Source organism: Mustela lutreola, chromosome 12 (genome assembly GCF_030435805.1).
Source record: "Mustela lutreola isolate mMusLut2 chromosome 12, mMusLut2.pri, whole genome shotgun sequence".
Classification (NCBI taxonomy): domain Eukaryota; kingdom Metazoa; phylum Chordata; class Mammalia; order Carnivora; family Mustelidae; genus Mustela; species Mustela lutreola.
In genome coordinates this window covers 27,033,653-27,053,493 of record NC_081301.1, presented here as the reverse complement: position 1 = coordinate 27,053,493, position 19,841 = coordinate 27,033,653, and the positions used below count along the sequence as shown (strand labels likewise).

Sequence of the window (19,841 nt, the reverse complement as noted above, 5' to 3'; positions counted from 1 at the left end):
AGAAGATGCTAAACAAAGAGCTTGCAAGACAATAATGACTTTGTTTCATCCTTCTCTGTCTGTTCCTTCAATCTACACAGAGCCCAGCTGTGAGATCACTGTTCTTCTGGGGACCTCAGGGCACCACTCACTTTACTTCCTTTGTCCCGTGAAATGAGTTCTGCCTTTGCAAGAATATGCTGCCTGCACCAGAAGACATGTGAAGGGAGCGCTTTGTTCCACAGAAACTGAACTTTCCCTTTTAGGGTAAAGGTATCCAGAGAGGTCAAGGCAATCTAACCACATGGTTGTGCAGTCCCCAAATTGTTATTAAAATGAAGATAAGTTCATATGCCTGTCCTTCCTAACTCAAGAATCAGACACTGTTTGCCCCACCTCAGGGATCAGACACCATTTTTACATCACTGCGACAACGGTGAGCCAAGACGAGAACCCAAGCTTAGCTAACCCCTTGCTCTTTCCAGCCTTCCAGTGTCCCATGCTGGCAAAGATTGGTGTCAGGGAGCTGCAGAGGGCTCATCAGGAAAACTGGGATGGAAAGACAGCCCTCAGTCTACAGACCCAGCACCTGTGAAAAATTCCTCAAATTCCCAAAGCCTGAAAGTTGGTTCCCAGTGCCCATGAACTCCATGAACATTTGTCTGCCCTGAGTAGGACCTGGTACAAAGCAGAACCACAGTAAATCTTCCTTTGTTGGCGAACATCTCATGTCTTATTCAGAGACGTTCTACTTCCCAAAGTCACTGCTGCCTTCGGTTTGCGCATTAAAAACTCTAGTGGGGGCGGGGGAAAGTTCAGTTTCTGTGGAACAAAGTGCTCCCTTCACATGTCTTCTGGTGCACCTGGAGAGAATCCAGGTGGCTCAGATGGTTAAGGGTCTGCCTTCAGCCGAGGTCATGATCTCAGGGTCCTGGGATCAAGCCCCACACTGGGCTCCCTGCTCATCGGGAAGACTGCTTCCCCCTCTCTCCCTCCCTGCCTCTACCTACTTGCGATCTCTCTCTGTCAAATACATAAATAAAATCTTAAAAAAAAAAAAAAAACCTAGTGGGTAATGTTTATTATGTGTTGGAGTCACTCCCAGAATATGGCCAAGAAAATGTACAGAGCTGAAGAGGGACTAATAAAAAGCCAAGAGCACTGAGGAAACATTTCAAAGCCATAATGAAATATACCTTTCAGTAAAAGACATTAGTGGCAGGATGAGTGCCCTCCCCAAAGCAGTCCAGGTCCTAGGCCCTGGCACCTGAGTATGTTAAATCACATGGTAAAATGTACTTTATAGATATCATTAAATGTGTAGGCTTTCAAATAGGGAGATGATTCTAGATTATCTAGATGAGTCCAATCTAATCACGTGAGCCCATATAGGCAGAAGACTTCCTCTGGCTAGAAACAGAGAGATATGGCAGAAGGAAAAGAGAAAAACTTAAAGCATGAGAGTCTTGACCCAGCGTCCCTGGAGAGAATCCACATGAAAATCATGAGAAGAAATGCTGGCAGCCTCTAGGAGCAAAGACCAGCCTCTAGCTGACGTCCAGGTAGGAAACAGGAGACCAGTCGTACAACTGCAAGAAACTGAATTCAGCTAACAACCTGAATGAGCTCAGAAGCAGATGTATCCTCAGAGCCTCTAAAAAGGAATACAGTGCTATAAAGCTTCTGGTTTCAGTCTCTTGACACTCTAAGGAGTATACCCAAGGGAAACACACACTGTGCCCCAGACTTCTGGCCTACAGGATTATGAAATAATAAATTCATGTTACTCTAAGCTGCTAAGTGTATGGTTATTTGTTACAGCAACAGTAAGAAACCAACACTATGAGCAAGGACCTTGACGAGAGAAGCAAACAAATCCCTCTGGCCAGAATTTGCTAGTCCCCTGTCATGGCTCATTCTCACAGTCCAAAACAGATTGGAGGTTACTGGAGGACAGCAGAGAGAGGTCTCCCCATGAAGATGACTCCACTGTCTGGGAAAGGTAGGTGCTGCTTCAAGAAGGACATGCAAAGAAAGCAAAGGGAAGTTCACCTGCCCCAACCAACTAACAGCCAAATCCACCTTGCTGAGCAGTGAGGCAAAAGAGTCACTGTTAATAGCCACGATCCCCTCCTAGAGGCTGTTAACAGTACAAGTACTATGAACATTAAGTCTCCCTTCACAAATGCATTTAACCTGGAGATAATATTTCATATATTGCCCTATCCTTGTACTCCTCAAAGCCATCCTTGTGAGGATCTTAGCTGAGTTCAGCTCCCAGAACATACCTGACACATAATGAATTTAACATAGTTCAATAAATGAATATGTTTTTAAATTAAAAGGAGAATGCCTAATGGAAATCACTATTAATCCCAGAGAACTTTAAGGATGCAGTAACATTCTGACATCTGGTATTAATTTTCATGCAAGGTATAAATAATTGAGGTGTACACATAAACAAGAATCCAAAGGGTAAGCAGCCTTGACAACATCTAGACAAAGAATAAAATTTTTCACATTGGGGAGGGTATGTGCTATGGTAAGTGCTATGAAATGTATAAGCCTGATGACTCACAGACCTGTACTCCTGGGGCAAACAGTATATTGTATGTTAATAAAAATTTTAAAAAAGAATAGAATTTTTCACTGAAATATTCTTCAGAACTACTTTGCTTGGCACAACTGAGTCCTAACACAGAAGAAAATTTCTATCTGGCCAGCAATTGCTTTCAGCATGAAAATATTTCTATTGATGACTAACTTCTGTTTATTGAACACCTAACATATGTCAGTCCCCTTGTCATGCTCTTCGTATGCATGACCAATAATGACAAAGGATAAAGTGTATATAATCTGTATGTAAAAGAAAAAGAAACTGAGGCTCACTCACACTCAAGTTATCTAAGGTCACACAGCTGGTAAAACTGCTGATGCAATGTTTGAATTCAGACACAGCTGACCCCAAGCCCATGGCCCTTCCCCTCTGCCACACTTCCCCCCAAATTGTCAAAACACTGTCATCCAGAGGTCAGCAGGAGACAGAGGCAGCACAGGAGAAAGAGAATACACTTGGCTGAAAAACAGAAAAACACCCACGCTAACCAAAAAAAAAAAAAGAGAGAGAGAGAAAGAGAAATATTTCAAAACATGTCTTTACTGAAAATCCACTTCTAGGACAGAAACACACACTGACACCCCAGTTTCTCTCCCCACGACTCTGCACCATCCATCTGGTTGCAGCTCTTGTGTGTTTCTCAGTGTCATTAACTGCCCATTGCCAACAATGTCGCATGTCACATTCATCTAACATCGAAAATGTTGAAATGTCAACCAAGCGGCAGGAGTAACAGGCTGTTTACTATAAATCAAGTATCAATCCCAGTGCTCCAATTAAGGCACCATTTAACTCGATAAATAAAAGTCACATTTTAAAATGTTTGGAAGTCATTTCATCCCAAAGGTATCCTTTAAAAATCACCTTACACAGAACAATTCTGACCACTCACTACATTCTAATTCAAGAGCCTCATTTTCTGACTTTATGGAGAGAGAGATCTCAGCAACAGCAGATGGACAGGAGCAGAACTGGAGATGCTCTCTGTGCCCAAGAAATGTGCAAAAAGCATATGGTAGCCACCTTCATACCCAGTTGTGAACCAAATGATCTACAAGGCGTAACCACAACAAGATAGGCTACGATGTAGCTGACAGTTTTGATGGTGCATTTCCACATACAGTGTCATGCTAACCCGCCCAACCAGGAGGAGTGATCATCGGGCTGAAACCTAAGCTGCTGACCATCAGATCATGAAGGCTACACTGTCACTCTACTTGGAGGGCAATTCATACATTATATGAGTGGAGGGATTTTCTGGGTTGTGCACACAGTAAGTGGTTATTAATTAAACAGAAATGAAACAATGAATGGGCACCAATATAAATTATTATGTCTTTTAAAAGCACCCCTACTTCCAAAATTTGCATCATTCTGGCTGAAAGGATGAACATTTCTGTCTTATAGATAAATAAAGCAAAAATAACTAAACCTGTACAAGGAAATGGTCGACCATTTCTAATAACCTTTGGCCCTCTGTGTCACACAACCCAAAAAGTGCCAACAGGCTGCATATGTCTACATCAATGAGCTCAGGTAGCCACTTGGACCAGTATTCTGGAAGTGCAAACCTTATCCCCATTCAGAAATACAGATCTTATTTGAAATTATACCAGAGAAACATTAACCAATAGAATCACAGACCACTGAACAAAGCAACTCAGTATTTTTTTTTTAACTGAAACAGAAAATGCTACTTCTGAAATAAAACAAAAACAATCTTGGGCACTAGGCCTCAACCCTTTATACTGACTAATTCACCATCAACCCTACCACAGAAAATCCCAAGAACTCACAGAGTTCTATTACCTTCATATCAGGCAAAAGCTGCACCATCATAGAGTCAAGTAGGATACAAGAACTTCTTGATGGTCACTAGTGTATAAATGGCAGGAGATGTTTCTAACGTCGCTTTCTAGGGTATGATCCAGCCACAGCATCCAAAAACTGGACATTCTTAATATACCTGGGATAATGGATCTCTCTAGAAAGAAATCATGCTCCACAAAGTCCCAAAGGTTTCTGATTTCTTTTTATTATAATGAGGAACGTCTTTTTCCAGGCACATCCTTCTTCTGTGGAAAGACACAACCAGGGTCTTTCCCTGGTTTTAAGAGAACCTACTGACAAATCAGAGTGCTATCTGGTAAGAAGGAGACCAGAACACCAAATGCTAAATGCTGTTGTTGGAGAGGTATGTCAACTAGAGCTCTCAGAAAATCCAAAGAAATATACCCATTCTGGAACTATACTCAACCCTAAATTTAAAAATTTAATATTTAAAAAAATTAAATATTTAAATATTAAAAAATAAAATAAAATAAAAAACAGGTCTTCTCTGAAATAGTCACAAAGGACCTTACGCTTAGACTCAAAGCCATACCCAACTCACTCTTCCCACCTTGACCGTTTGGGAAAAGTCCCAGAGGTTTCAAAGAACACGATACCACTGAGCTAAATCACCTCTCAAACTCCCAGCCAGCCCTAAGTTTCTACAAAAAAAACAAAGTTATATTATCCAGGGAAAATGTTCACATTCCAAAAGCACGAGTGTTTGAAGCTTCTCCACGAGGCAGGCCTACTCACCAGGATGGGCTTCAGGATGTCCATGTTGGAATGAAGCACTTGCTCTGCTGCATCTAGTTTCTCGCTTGGCAAGCTGCAAAGCTTGGAAAGTTCTTGTTCACCAAGCTGAATCACCTCCTCAAATTCTGATCCACTGCACAGATCGGTCAGATATAACTGGTAGCCTTGCAAAAATACCTGGGAGCAAAGAAAGACAAGCAAAACCGGGTTACAAAGATGGGAGGCAGGGTCAATACAGCTTTGAAGAATGGACACTGTCACAATAGTGCAATGCATCAGATCTCTTTACGGACCTTTGGAATGTATCAAGGCACAATTTGACAGGAAACCTAAAATCTGAATGTTGTATTTGACTCATCATCTCCCACACTCTTGTCCTTATGAAGGAAAATCCTGATTCCAACTCTTTTTCTCAAAAGAATGGGACACATGATTCAGGAAATAGGAATTGTAAGTCTAAACTCCTGAAACCATTTTAATTATTTTATTAGAGAAAAACAATCTCATTATTTTGGAACTTGTGATATGTTAAACTGGGGTTGGGCTGAATTATGGGGACAAAAAAGCATTCATACTATTTACTTACAGGGATAGATATTTCACAGATGCAGAAAACTATGTTGAAGCAATTTTAGAATTTGGAACTCTTCCTTTGTCTGCCCCAGAGCAGAGTATGAGAAATCCAAGCCTCTCATGAAAAGGCCTCATTAAAGGCCAACTGTAAATCATTCTTACGCATTCATTATACCAGACCTCCTAGAGAGCCTCTCCTTGGCCATATTTTGTCTACTTAATTAGCTTTCCTGGGCCTAACAGATGGCACCTCTTCATACATGGTCCTTCCTGCCCATGAAACAGCAAATTCTGTAAGAGGGGCTTGCTTTTCTTGCTCACGTTGAGTCCATAATACTGAAACATTATCGACAGTAAATACCTGTGGAATGAACGGATGATGCAGATTCTGCATTACTCCATTATTACCTCCCCCTGTTAATTTAAATTAGTGTAGCTTGACCTCCTTGCAGTACAACCCAGTGTGAGTGATGGACCAAAGCCGCTGCAGGCCTGTGTAGCTTTCTAACACTGCAGAGCATTGGGCCTGCCATGGTTTCCATGAAGTTTTCACCTACTACCAGACATGCAAGTGCCCTTCAGTTTTACTCCTTTCCCCAAGCAGTCCTTGCTGTTAGCCTACCTTCAGTATCTGGGTCTGAGAGCGTGGACTACAGAGAGACCCTAAAACCATGCGAGGACAACCTCCACACTTAGGATGCCCCTCATTTTAAACTGATCTGATGTGGCAGATACAAAATTGGCAGGGAGAAATGGAAATTGTGCTAAATGCAACTGTTTTCATAAGCCTGCTGTCTTTGGCCCATCTCCCAACCATACAACTGGTAAATACAAAGCATATTTTCCTAGTTTCATAAGGGCAAAGCAGTAAGCACATTTTTCTAATTTTAAAAATTCTACATCATGTAAAGCAAGGATCTTATTTTCAGGCATAAACATTTCCACTTCTGCTTACTGTAAAGATAAGCTAGTGTGTAGATATTAGATAGGGTTAAGAAGCAGGGCCCTTTTCTGCCAAAGAATAAACTTGGGAAGCTTCTCAGAAAATCAATAACCATACAACCTGGGTCTGCTACTCACTGCACAGGAGCTCTATGATATTTAATTATGCCAAAGGAAGTTTTCTAAGAATCTACGATTAAAATTCTATATAAACACCAATATTACTTCCTGGCTTTACAAATTAAGGGAAAAACATTTTTTTCTCCTTATATAATTTTCTTATTCATCCTTAAAGGAAGCATGAAGTTTTTTAAATCTCCTGTCTTAGGTTTTTTTTTTTTTTTTTTTTAAAGATTTTATTTATTTACTGACAGAGATCACAAGTAGGCAGAGAGGCAGGCAGAGAGAGAGGGGGGAAGCAGGCTCCCTGCTGAGCAGAGAGCCCGATGCGGGGCTCGATCCCAGGACCCTGGGATCATGACCTGAGCTGAAGGCAGAGGCTTTAACCCACTGAGCCACCCAGGCGCCCCTCCTGTCTTAGGTTTTATAGACAGCTGCTCTGTTCAATAATCCTCAACTCTGGTTATAGTCTGAGAATTGTGAAAAATTTTTAAAAATGCTTAATTCATCTTAACTTAAATTCACCTCCCCCCTTTCTAGGGGAAAGATATCAACAAATGCCAGTTGACAGGCAGGAAATCAGTGTATTTCAACCAGCTGGTCCACGACCCCAGGTTGCACATTCCACTCTCTAAATGCTTTGGCAATGCCTCCCTGAACAGAGAAGTAAAAATGGGTAAGCGGAACTTGAGTTAATAACCTCCTTAGGCACCATAACCAAAACAGGGGCTGATTCATTTCTTTCCAGACACTCTTAAACAATATAACTTCCATCAGCCCCACGGAGGAAGCTGAACATCGCAGCTTACCTTGTGAAGACTGACATTGGCCACCTGTATTTTGTCCACGGTAGGCCTTGGCAGAGAAAGGTTGTAAGTCAGGAATCCAGAGAAGGTTTCATTGTCCACCAGGAAATCCTGAAGCTTCAAGCCTGTCGAGAAAAGTATTTTATTTTCATTTAATAAGTTAAAAAAAAAAAAAAAAAAAGAAAGTTAGGACAATGAGGCAGTTGGAGAAAACATCTTAATATTGACGGTCTCGTTTTAAACCAGTTGATAACCACAGGCTTCTGGCTGAAACATACAGAAAAAGGACAGGAGCTTTGCCCTACAGGAGAGACGAAAAGTGTGCTTTCTATAGATTAACAGAACCAACTCCGAGTGTGCTCCTAGACTCAAACAGTGTGAACACTTACACAGCCTTTCCTTCTTTTCGAGGAAAAAGCCAAACCTTTTTTTTTTTTTATATAAGATTTTATTTATTTATTTGACAGACAGATCACAAGTAGGCAGAGAGGCAGGCAGAGGGAGAGCAACGGAAGCAGGCTCCTCGCTGAGCAGAGAGCCCGATGCGGGGTTCGATCCCAGGACCCTGAGATCATGATCTGAGCCGAAGGCAGAGGCTTTAAACCCACTGAGCCACCCAGGCGCCCCAAAAGCCAAACCTTTTAAGTGATCTCACCCATCCCATCTGAGATTTGTGAACTTAACCCTACTACTCCTGTCTCCCACATGCCACCTCAGCTAAACACCGGAGCTACTTAAAGCCTTAGACCCACAAACCCCGGAAGGCTGATCTTCCTCTTGATGCAGAACAGTGGTTCTCAAACTTGAGTGGACAACAGAATCATCTAAAGGCTTGTTAAAACAGATTTTCTGCCTCCACTCCCAGAGTTTCTGAATCAGCCAGCCTGGGATGAGACCAGAGAATCACATTTCCAAGGAGCTCCCAGGTGATGCAGATGATGCCAGTCTGGGACCCACACTTTGAGAACCATTGGAGGAGAGTGTTACGCATATCAAAGCACTCTCACGGATGTGATCTCACTTTAATTTCAACCGTGAAACACATGATACAAAGCTCCAAAGCCCAGGTCTGCTAGATTTTAAGAAAACACAAGCATATATTTAAAAATCAACCCACCTAAATGACTCGATGGCTGCAGGATTTCATAAAGAATCTCTTTAAAAATAAAGCCTCCAGGTACATTCCAGGGTAATGAAGCAGAAAGAGCACGGGCCAGAAATCCAGAATTTTAGTCCCCGGAGTTGGGAGTCTATGACTAGCGGTGTCATTTGGTCATTTCATATCCTCTTTCTGAACCTCAGCTTCTCCAAAATGAGAGGTTTCTGACCAGATGTTAGGTGGGAGTCCCCTCACTCTGAAATGCTACCATTTTCCCTGCTCTCTTTCATTTGACTGTCGACTTCTTCTTCTGCCCCACCCTCTTAATAACCCAACTTCTTTCAATAAAGAGAAAACCAGTCCACCCTTTCCTTGTGACTAGGCAAGGCTCATTTGCAAACGGCAGCCCACAGACCCAGGCACTAACAGACCTCTAGGGGGCAAACCTTACAAACCCAATCATTTAACTGAAGCAAAATAGAGGGTTGATCTGAAATGGAGCTACAGTATGAGGCTTAAAGAGGACAGGAATTAATCCTGGGGGTGAGGGGGGGGGGGGGTCACGTGCATAGATAAAGCAGAAGGAGGGCACAAATGCCCAACCAGACTCTCATCTTTGCTGTCAGATCCAGGCATGTTCTCAAGCAAACTTGAACAATTTAGAGCTATTAGAAAGGGTAAGTTAAGCATGATTCACACCTATAAAGAAATGACTGTCTGGTTACACCTGACATACTAACACCTGGTATTCCTCACGACAATTTCAAGAAGCTATTCCTTGCCCAGTTAGTGTCCCTCCTCAGAAGATGTCCTCCTACACATGAACACCAGCCTGGTGGTAGCCATCATACAGGACACTATACTCTTACTGCAGCACTCACTCCTATAATCGCCAAACCTCAAGGCACCTAAGATTCACTTAGGGGGCATACTAAAATGCTGTTTCTTGGACCCAATTCCCAGAGACTCTAAAATAGTGGGTCAGGAGTGGGGGAAGGACATTATGAGAAGGAAAGGAAAAGTGAATTGGGGAAAATCAGAGGGGGAGATGAACCATGACAGACTGTGGACTCCGAGAAACAAACTGAGGGTTTTGGAAGGAAGTGGGTTGGGGGGTTGGGTTAGCCTGGTGGTGGGTATTAAGGAGGGCATGTATTACATGGAGCACTGGGTGTGGTGCATAAACAATGAATCTTGGAACACTGAAAAACTAAAATTAAAGTTTTTAAAAAGTACAAAAAAAAGAGACTACATTTTAATAAGCATTCCTTATACTCCTAATCCAGAGAGGCTGGGGACCACACTTTAAGGAATGTTTTTTTTTTTATTTCCATATTATCTCCACTAAACTCTGCCTCTGAGATACATAATATGTGTATGTGGGTTGGTTTGTTTGTTTTTAAGCAAACAACATGGGGCTTGAACCAACACAGGGCTTGAACTCACAACCCCGAGATCAAGAGCCACCTGCTCTATGGACTGAGCCAGCCAGCTGCCCCCAGGATATGTGTTTTACCTTTGTATCCCTGTGCCCAGATCAAAGCCTGGCAATGAATTACTGGTCATTACAAAGAATGATGGCTAGATCATAAATACCAGGAGGTAAGATCAGGGCTGGGAAGATTCGAGAAGTATCTCAGCAGTATCAGATTTTCTTTCAGTCGAGTAGGACCAAGAAGGGCCCAGAGATATCAGGACAATCCCCAGGCTACAACCCAGGAGTAAACAGGATCCCTTTGTTATATTCCCAGGGACACAAAGTAACAGCCAGGTGTTAACCCCAATCATAGCTTTCAAGAAGGAAGGTAGGAAATCTGGTGGCTTCAAGTGAAGCCCGGCATGAAAAGCCAGACACTGACCACTGTGGAACAATGGGAAAAACAACACAATGGGAGTCAGTAGAGCTGGGATCTGTATCCATTTATTCGCCAGGACATTTCACCCAAACTGTGCCTCCACTGCCTTGCTCTATAAAATAAGGGGTGAAATAAAGACATCTCTGAGCCCCAGACAGAACAGAATACACACATGAGTTGGCCCTCCTCAGCCACGGGGACCACCAATTCCTCCCGAGTGTGAAAAGCCGGAGCCGAACGTGCACACTGTGCTCGGGAACTTCGGGTCAGCCTCCTTGCTCCACAGCAGGACTGCTGAAGTGTGGCAGGACGACCCAGCCTGCACTTGCAGTGGGTCGAGGTCATGACACTCTTGAGACCAGCAAGTAGACTCAGTGTGTTTATAAGACTCTTCTGCTATGTCAACAGGCTCTGAGGATGAGAACAGCTGGGTGTGATCAAACTCAAACCGCCTATCAGTGACACCCCCGGGTGACACAGAAGAACCAAGAGGCGGACCTAATAGTCAACAACCCTTGGCAGTGCATGTGCACAGGGTGATGAGATCGCTGGGTGGGGGAGCAGCAGGGCGGGCCAAAGATCCCTGGCTACCAAGGAGTATGTTCTGGTCACGTGCGTACCACACACGTGGACCTAGATTCACATACTACCGCCAACAGCTATAGCCAGCATGGACAAAGAAAGGCAATGTAGGGCAGTGCACTGCTTCTCAACCTTGGCTCGTGTTACAACAACTCCAATGCCCAGGCTACAGCCCCTGACATCAAATGAGAACCTCCGGAGCTGATACCCACGTATCAGAATTTTACAACTTCCCAGGTGACTGTAGTGGAGTTTGAGAAACAGTGAAGTGGTACAAAGATCAGGGATGTGGGAGCAGGAAAACCTAACTTTGACACTAGACCCTGCCATTTACTGACTGTGGCTTTGAGAATGCATTTTGCCTTCCTGAGACCAACTTTTCTCACCTAAGAGGCAAGGATAACAGTATCCCCACCTTCCCAAGATGGAAAGATTGGAGATCGTCATCGGTAAAGCATGAATAGTGAAAAACTGGTTCATGGCACATGCTCAAAAAATGGTGATAATTTTTCGATTATTGAGAAGGGTTTCTTTCACTGAACTTTACCAATGTACCAAAGTGAAGTGTAATGAGAAGGTGAGGACACAGTTCTTGCCCTCAAGGAACTTTCAAGACTGATAAGCGAGATGAAGAAACCGTCACTAAAGGACGAGGAGAAATGAAGAAGACAGGTCAGGCAAGGGACCAAGATGAGGCTTGTCTGTAAGTGCTTGGAGGGAGGGGGGGAATTGGCTGAAGCCAAATTCTGGAAAAGGACAAGGGGCCAAAAATCTCTTGAGGTTGTGGCTGGGGAGATCTCTCAGCATGGCAGAGCCAGGACACCCTGTAGTTGTAGTGCTCTATTCATACTAGGTGCCCATAAATGTTCTTCCACGAATAAATAAATCAACAAGCAGATAAACATACAGAAGATTCCTCAATACCTAAGATATGGGGAGTAAAATGGGTGAGGGAAGACCAAGGAGTATAGTGGGGGCCAGAATGGGGTGGCTTTGTACCTCTGGTCTCCATTTTCTCTATTATATAGCTGGCAGGAAAATGAGTGGAGAAGCCAAGAATATAAAGAAATTCAAATGTCTAAAACAGCCCTTCTTCCCCCTTTGGCCTAGCTAATTTCTACCCACACACCCCCCTTTTTTAATGACTTGGTCCATGAGTCATCTCCTCCAGGAAGCCTGCCCAGACTTTCCCACCCTCAAGCTGGGTTAGGAGGTCCTTTGTGTTCTAATAGCCTCCTTTACTTCCCTCAAACAGCACACAGATGGAGCTACCCTTGTCTAGGCACACAGCTTTTTGCCAGAAGAGGGGCACATGGGTATCTGAGTGGGTTAAGCATCTGACTCTTGGTTTCGGCTCAGATCATGATCTCAGGGTCATGAGATCGAGCCCAGTGTAGGGCTCCGTGCTCAGCGTGGAGTCTGCTTGAGATTCTCTCTCTCTCCCTCTGCTCCCCCTGCTCATTCTCTCTCTCTCACTCTCTCTCAGATAAATAAATAATTTTTTTTTTAAATGTCTCGAGGGCCAGGACTTTGTCATTTCAAAGTACAATAGTGCCCAGCCCAGAGGAGGCACCAGAAGATCCAAATTCAAGTCCTGGTTTTGCTCTTTCCTAAGTGTGGAGCCATGAACCTTGCTTTTCCCCTTTCCTTTATCTCTCTGGGCCTCAGTGTCCTCTGATGTGAAATGGAGCCAACACCACTGACAAGCTGTTGTGAAAACCAAGATCAAGAATGGGAAAGCAGGGGCGCCTGGGTGGCTCAGTGGGTTAAGCCGCTGCCTTCGGCTCGGGTCATGATCTCAGGGTCCTGGGATCGAGTCCCGCGTCGGGCTCTCTGCTCAGCAGGGAGCCTGCTTCCCTCTCTCTCTCTCTCTGGCTGCCTCTCCGTCTACTTGTGATTTCTCTCTGTCCAATTAATAAATAAAAGCTTAAAAAAAAAAAAAGAATGGGAAAGCACTCTTTTCAGAGGGAAAGAGCTGATGACCCTCAAGAGTTTACACTGGAAACTGAGAAGGTGTAGATGCTTGCCACAGAGCATGGTCATCACGGAGCTGGACTGGTAAATTCAACATGAGTCCCTGCTGCCCACAGAGAAGACTCAGAGTCACTATCTATCAAAAGGCCAAGAGCGCTTTCCTGATGCAATCTCTCCAATATGGACCAAAATACCCCACCCTTGCAACTCAGCCTCCTTGGTCCCACCTGGAGGAGCAAACCGTGGCCTCTCTATTCCCCAGGTGCTTGCATGCAGGAAGGTAGGGCAAAGGAAAGAAGAAAAAAAAAAAAAAACCAATTCAGGATCTTGGAGTCTAAAGAACAAAACAAGTGAAACGTGTGTTTGTGGGCTGAGCAAGAACAGGGCAGATTCCTCAGTTTCTTGCCAATCCTCTGGGCCAGGCCTCACTGACCAAGCTAAGGAAACACTTCCACTGCAGCCAGGAGAGAGGCCCTGCACCCAGCAAATGCTTTCTCGGCCACTTAGCATGGTTTCTGCTCCTCTCCCGCCCAGCAGAGGACCGGGAAGGAGGGGGAGGGCCCGAGCGGAAGAGGGAGGGCTAGCAGGAAGGCGGAGGAGGGAAGCCCTCCGCAGAGCCGGCTGGGGTTACTCTCGGTCAGTGCCCTCCAGTCCCCAGCTCAAGTTTCAAGATCCCTGTAGTCTCTTTTGTTCAACATGAAAAAGAACCACAGCAATCAGCAGCTTGAGAAGTGGGTGGAGGAGGCAGAAGGAAAAAAAAAGACTTAGAAAGTGAGCACAGCGGCATCCAAGGCCCAGATACTTTTTTTTTTTTTTAAGATTATTTATTTATTTATTTGACAGAGAGAGAGATCACAAGTAGGCAGAGAGGCAGGCAGAGAGACAGGAGGAAGCAGGCTCCCCACCCAGCAGAGAGCCCGATATACCAGGACCCTGGAATCATGACCCAAGCCAAAGGCAGAGGCTTTAACCCACTGAGCCACCCAGGTACCCCACAGATACTTTTCTTAAAAGGATCCCAGGAGGGTCTCCCAGCCCTAACCCTGTCAATTGGGCAATGGCCTGGAGGGAACCAGGCTGGATTCTAACTCATGGCTTTACTCAGCCTAAGTTTGTACGGCCATGCAAACAAAACCTTAAAACATTTCTCTGCTACACAAGGGCTAGTAACAAGCACACTCAGGTGTTTTCGTTAGGGTTTTTCTTTTTTTTTTTTTCCTGATATTAGGCCTCTACTTTCTTCTACAAGGATAGCTACCTGCAGCTTCCTTGAGATGGCTGGACCCTCCTCTCTGGGAAGATTGGGGCTTCTCTGGGAATATGGGGGCTCTGGGCAGTAGAGTGAGACAGAGTGAGTGACTGCTCCCTACGTGACTCCTTAGGACAAGTGAGAGGGGGCCAGGAGCTTGGGGTGTATACAGCCTCAGAACCTCTCTGCTTTGGGGTTTGGGGCTCCCAACACAGCAGATTTCTTCACTTCAGTGAGGGCTTGCTGAGGGGATAACCTAGGCATAACCAAACAGTCTCAGGTTCTGGAGTCCGGCTAACCTGGTTCAAACCACAGTTCTAGAATTTTCCAGTCATGGAGCCTTGGAGAGGTTTACCTTTACTAGGAGCCCAGGTTATTTTAAACAAGTACAAAGTCACAGATGACAATTATGTGAAGGGGTCCCAAGAGAAACCAGAATATTCCGGGTTATGCTCCCTGAACCCTCTGCAGCAAGTGCCAGGGAAGCTGGACTCTCCTCCTGAGACCAACATAAGTACTCTAACCCTACAAAACATATATTCCTTGGGGCGCCTGGGTGGCTCAGTGTGTTAAGCCGCTGCCTTCGGCTCAGGTCATGATCTCAGGGTCTTGGGATCGAGTTCCGCATCGGGCTCTCTGCTCAGCAGGGAGCCTGCTTCCCTTCCTCTCTCTCTGTCTGCCTCTCTGCCTACTTGTGATCCCTGTCTGTCAAATAAATAAATAAAATCTTTAAAATATATATATATATATATGTAATATATATATATATATATATATATATATATATTCCTTAAAGTATTTTACACATAGGGTTAGCTTGTATTAATTCAACAAACTACGGAATGGCTACTGAACCCAAAACACTAGTACTGTGGTTTAAAGGAGCAATATTTCTCAGTGCTCCCTGAAGGCTTGAATAACGAGATGCTCTATGAAGACATGATCCCTGTCCTTGCCAAGAGGAGATGGAGAAAGGATCGGGGGCAGACCTGTGAGCCTCCAGCCCTGTCTGCAACTCCACAATCAGACATCATTAAAATCAGGGAGTGGAGAGAGACATCTACAGAGGCAGTAGCAGACCCATGTCTTACTGAGAAGTGGGCAAGGCAGACTGTTGGTAGCCGCTGGAATAAGGACTAAAGTCAGCTGGTAAGAACCCGAACAGCAAACAGATCCCCAAAGAACAAGTGCAGACAGAGGCCCCGCGGGGAAAGGGTGATGGGTTCACACTGGCCAGGAGCACTCCTGATGCAGTGAGGGTGACAGGCAGCTGGGCTGACTTTAGAAGCCCAGCAGAAAATGAAGATAATATGAGATGAAAGATAACAGACATCACGTCGGCCCACGTGAATTCTGGGCCTGAAGAGAGTGGTAGAGACAAAGAGCCAGCATTGACAAAGTAAGCAAAGAGCTGAAGACACTGTGCACGGGGAATGCTTAGTGAAGGTCAGGGAGGTGGGAAGGCGGGAAGAGATGCCTGGAAAAGGCAAAGAACAAAGAGAAGGAAAGAGGCCAAAAGTATGAAGAAGCACAAAGTCCAGGGACAGGAAAGACTGAATCAAAGAGAAAGAGATGAGAGAAAAAGGGCTGGAAAGAAGAGAGGTTGGGGCATCAGTGCTCACTGATGAGCTGGTAAATGCCACCAGACACTCCAAACACCAGGCGGCGTGGGACTGTAACTAGCCCTAGGACCATGAGAGGTCTAGGGAACACGGGAGAGGAAAGGAAGAGTTCACAAGGAAGTAAGGGCTGAAAGGGGCTTCTTTCCAGGGCTGAGCTAAGGAATAACTGTGAATATATATAATGTATAAATAACTTAGCTTTCCCTTACTTCCAAAACAAATAAAATGCATCAAGGTAGGGACAGAGTTGTGATCTGTGGGCAGAGGAAGGTGATTAGCATTTACAGAGCATCAGACTGGTTATATGTATTCTTTTTCTAGAATGCCTAAAACAAGCTTACGAGAAGTGTCATCCCATTTTTCAAATGTGGAAAAAGACCCAGAGGCGTTAATACCCTGCTCAAGGTCACAGAGCAAGCAAGTGGTAAATTTGAATTCAGTCAGCTCTGGGTAAAAAGCTTTGGCTCTTTCTACTTTATGGGGAATTCAATGAATCGCTTCACTCTTTAAAATCACTTCATCACATTTTTGGCATCAAATAATGGATGATGCCACCCATGCTTCCTGGTATTGGAATAAGGCAACATGGCAGCACGGTGTGGGGGAAAGATGCTAAGCCTTGGGGTCAAGGCTTTACTCTGTGACCTTAGGCAACAGACATGCCCCTTTTGAGCCTCAGTTTCCTCATCAATAAAATGGAGATAATACCAACCTGCTAATTATGCCTTCAATGTAACAATGTATTAAAATGTAAAACAGTACCATTATTTGCTGCAACTTCATCTGTTGGACGAAGTGTCACTCCAAGATTGTCTTTTGTGCCTCAACACAACAAGTGATGAGAGGGCAGGAAATGGGAGGCTTTCAGCTAGAAGCACACTGGACTCCCAAACTGCTCTTTCCCACCCACAGGGTAAATAAATCTTGTACTGGAAAAGCAAGACACATGAAATACCATTCTTCATGTTAACAATCCAACTTTTTAAAGGCAGTCTGCTGTTGCAGGGTACGTGCTGTCCTGTAATTGAGTGTAATTGTATTTTCTATTCTTGTCTGGGTAAGGTTGACCTTTGATTCAATTTAGTTCAAGTAATATTTCAACATAGCAGTGCATCACTGCATCTACCTGGTTACAGCCTAGCCGGGGCCAGACCCCCACCCTGGATGGAAACCAGCAGCTTAGGCTCCAGGACACAGCCTGGCCGTGACAGGCCTGGGAAAACTTCCTCACAGTAGGTCGGAAAGATTCCAAAATATGAAACCCCAGGCCCTAGATCAGAGCTTTCAACAAGTGCATGCAGAACGTGAATTGCAATCATGCAAAGATTTCAAGAAATTTCCAGTCTGATGATATAATGTTGACACATATGTCATCAGATCTCCCCAAAAGATGACTCACAGAGGGCCCACAAGGGCAGAAAACAAAGTATGGGGCTGCAGCCTCAACTTCGGTGGCTATCAGATGGAAAGAAGGGGTTTGGGCAGGGAAGGAGAAATGGCTGTGAGTCACAGGATGTTCTTTCTAGATGGGTCTTGGGGAACCTTCCACCCATGCCTGTTCCCCAGGGAACAGGGAAGTGGAGGAAGTCTGGTATTTCTCCCAGAAGACCTCGTCTCCTTGCTGATGCCAGCCATTCATACCCTGTTATCCTGTGACCTTGGAAGTTTCTGGCTACCCCGGGGCTACTCTCTTTAGGATGCATTAACAGCAAAGTATAAAAGACTGAAGTTCCAGCCCTCTTCCTCCCTTTGCCAGCTATGCTGCTTTAGGCAAGTTACTTTCCCTCTCTGAACTTCAGCTCCTTCTTGGGCATAAAAAGGAACAACCCCCCCCCCCACCTCCCATGATGGTAGTTCCATGCGGTGAATGAAAGTCAAGCCTGATGCCTCTTACGTGCCAAGCACAACACTAAATGCTTTACCCATATTAGATCCCTGGTATCTCCATTTTGAGGAAATTGAGACAGAGGTGTTACGGAATTATCCAAGGTCACACAGCTGATAAGCAGAAAAGCCAGGATTTGAACCAAGGCTGCCAGCTGCCAAGTGTTCGCTTAGAGCTAAATTATACTACCAAGTGGATGTTTACAAGATAACAGTTTTATATCCTCCTCAACTCCCTGCTACAGCCAACTACCTTGCCCATCACGAAAGCCTGCCCTGCCCTCGGGGGATCAGGTTTGCCTGACTTCAAAGATCAGAGCAGAATCAAAGGTCCACAGGGTGAGAGCACAGTATTACCAGTAAATCCAACACTCAGAAAGTTAGGCCCCATTTCCCTAATAAAATCCAGCATAACCCAAGGACTTATTTCATAGAAATCTTACAGAACCACATCAGAAAGGCCCAAAAAACCAGATTTGCCCTGTGGACATACAGAAAATGGCACCTATGGCATTGACATATAAAATCTAGCTGACGAGACAGAGAAGCTCAAGGCCCAGGTCAGGATGTTGGGGTGCACACAGCCCTGCCCTAGACCTCCCCTCCATGCCTGCCTCTTTCCAACTCTCAATCTCTATGATGTGGTATGACTTCCAAAGTGACATCTCCACCCCAGTGAAAAATGGCCAAAGCCCTTCCTGTTCCTTCCTAGGAAAGTTCTCGTAAGCTTCATTGGGCTCTACTCCCTGGATAGAAGGCATTTCAGAAGTCCCTGGGCCAGGCGCAATGGGGGGCCAGTTGTCACCTTAGTCCTCATTGGGAGGTGCTGAAATAGGTCCTCCAGGCCACAGCAAAGAGCCACATAGGCCAGGCAATACCCAACTCCAGGGAGCGTAATTCTCAGGGGGAGTGTCATTCACATGGATGGCAGTACACACGGCATCCACACAACTGTGTGACTTGCCAGCCCTGTGTATACAGCTTGCAAGTCATCTCTCAACTGTCCCACCTACCCGTCCTGGCCTGATTCAGCGGGTCCCGAAGATGATCTTCTGAAGTCCCACAGAACACCTACCCAGCTTCTGTTAAAAACCATTACAGTGGCTGTAATTTGGGACAGGGCCTGACCCCTGGAGAGTTAAGGTCTTGGCTAAGGATGGAAGTTACTGAGTCTCTTACACAGGGGAGGCTGGGGATCTAGCATCCAGCCACACCACAGAACCTTCCCCCATCAACCGTAATCCTCTCCATTGCACCGGTCAGAGCTGAGAAGACAGAGAACTTCCACGGCACCTCCATAAGCACAGGAATTGTCCTGGAGCAGATACGCCATGGTGAGGCTGAGGGAGAAGCCATGGTGAGGCTGAGGGAGCAGCCATGGGCTAAAGCAGTGGATAGTGGGGGAGCTGGGAACTTATTATAGGCATGTGAGGATGGCTCACCCAGGAAGCCAAGACTCGGCCCCAGGATGTACATTTCCCAGCTTCCAGCCAAGCAGGAAGCGCTGATGGTGCTTAGTGTAAACTCAAGATGAGCTTGGGTTGGGCCATGGGGCCATTTACAGATGAAGGAGTGTGCGGAGTGGAAATTCCAGGATTTGGGAAATGAATGAGACACTGGGGTAAAGTGGATGTATGAGCAGAATTATTGAGGAGGAAGTAGGAAGAGCCTGGTGGCGTGTAGCACTAACCGATGCATTTAAATAGCTGAAAAGGAAATAAGTAGAAAAGACAGAGCAGAGAGCTCTGATCTGAGAGCTTTCCCAGTCCTGATCTGAGTCCCAGTTCTCAGACCCAGTCCTGATCTGAGTGCCACCAGCCCCAGTGGGGAGGCCTTGGCTCTGGTCAGTCAGCTAGTCACCCCATCTGAGTCTCCCGGATTCACCAAAGAGATGCAGGAGGGCTGCGGTGGTGACAGAGCCTGAGGAGAAGGGCCAGGAGGGAGGCTAAAAA

The 19,841-nt window shown here is 45.2% G+C and overlaps 1 protein-coding gene across 3 annotated transcripts in view; it reads right to left on the bottom strand.

The window, feature by feature from the left end:
• Positions 1 to 19,841, bottom strand: part of ABCA1 (ATP binding cassette subfamily A member 1) — a 128,159-nt gene that overhangs the window by 67,173 nt on the left and 41,145 nt on the right. For all 3 annotated transcript variants that reach the window (XM_059143293.1, XM_059143292.1, XM_059143294.1), the window contains exons 6-7: positions 7,627 to 7,748; positions 5,183 to 5,359 (exon numbers count right to left, since the gene is read on the bottom strand). In XM_059143293.1, the coding sequence (XP_058999276.1) occupies positions 5,183 to 5,359; positions 7,627 to 7,748 (299 nt within the window). The remainder of the gene's footprint in view (positions 1 to 5,182; positions 5,360 to 7,626; positions 7,749 to 19,841) is intronic.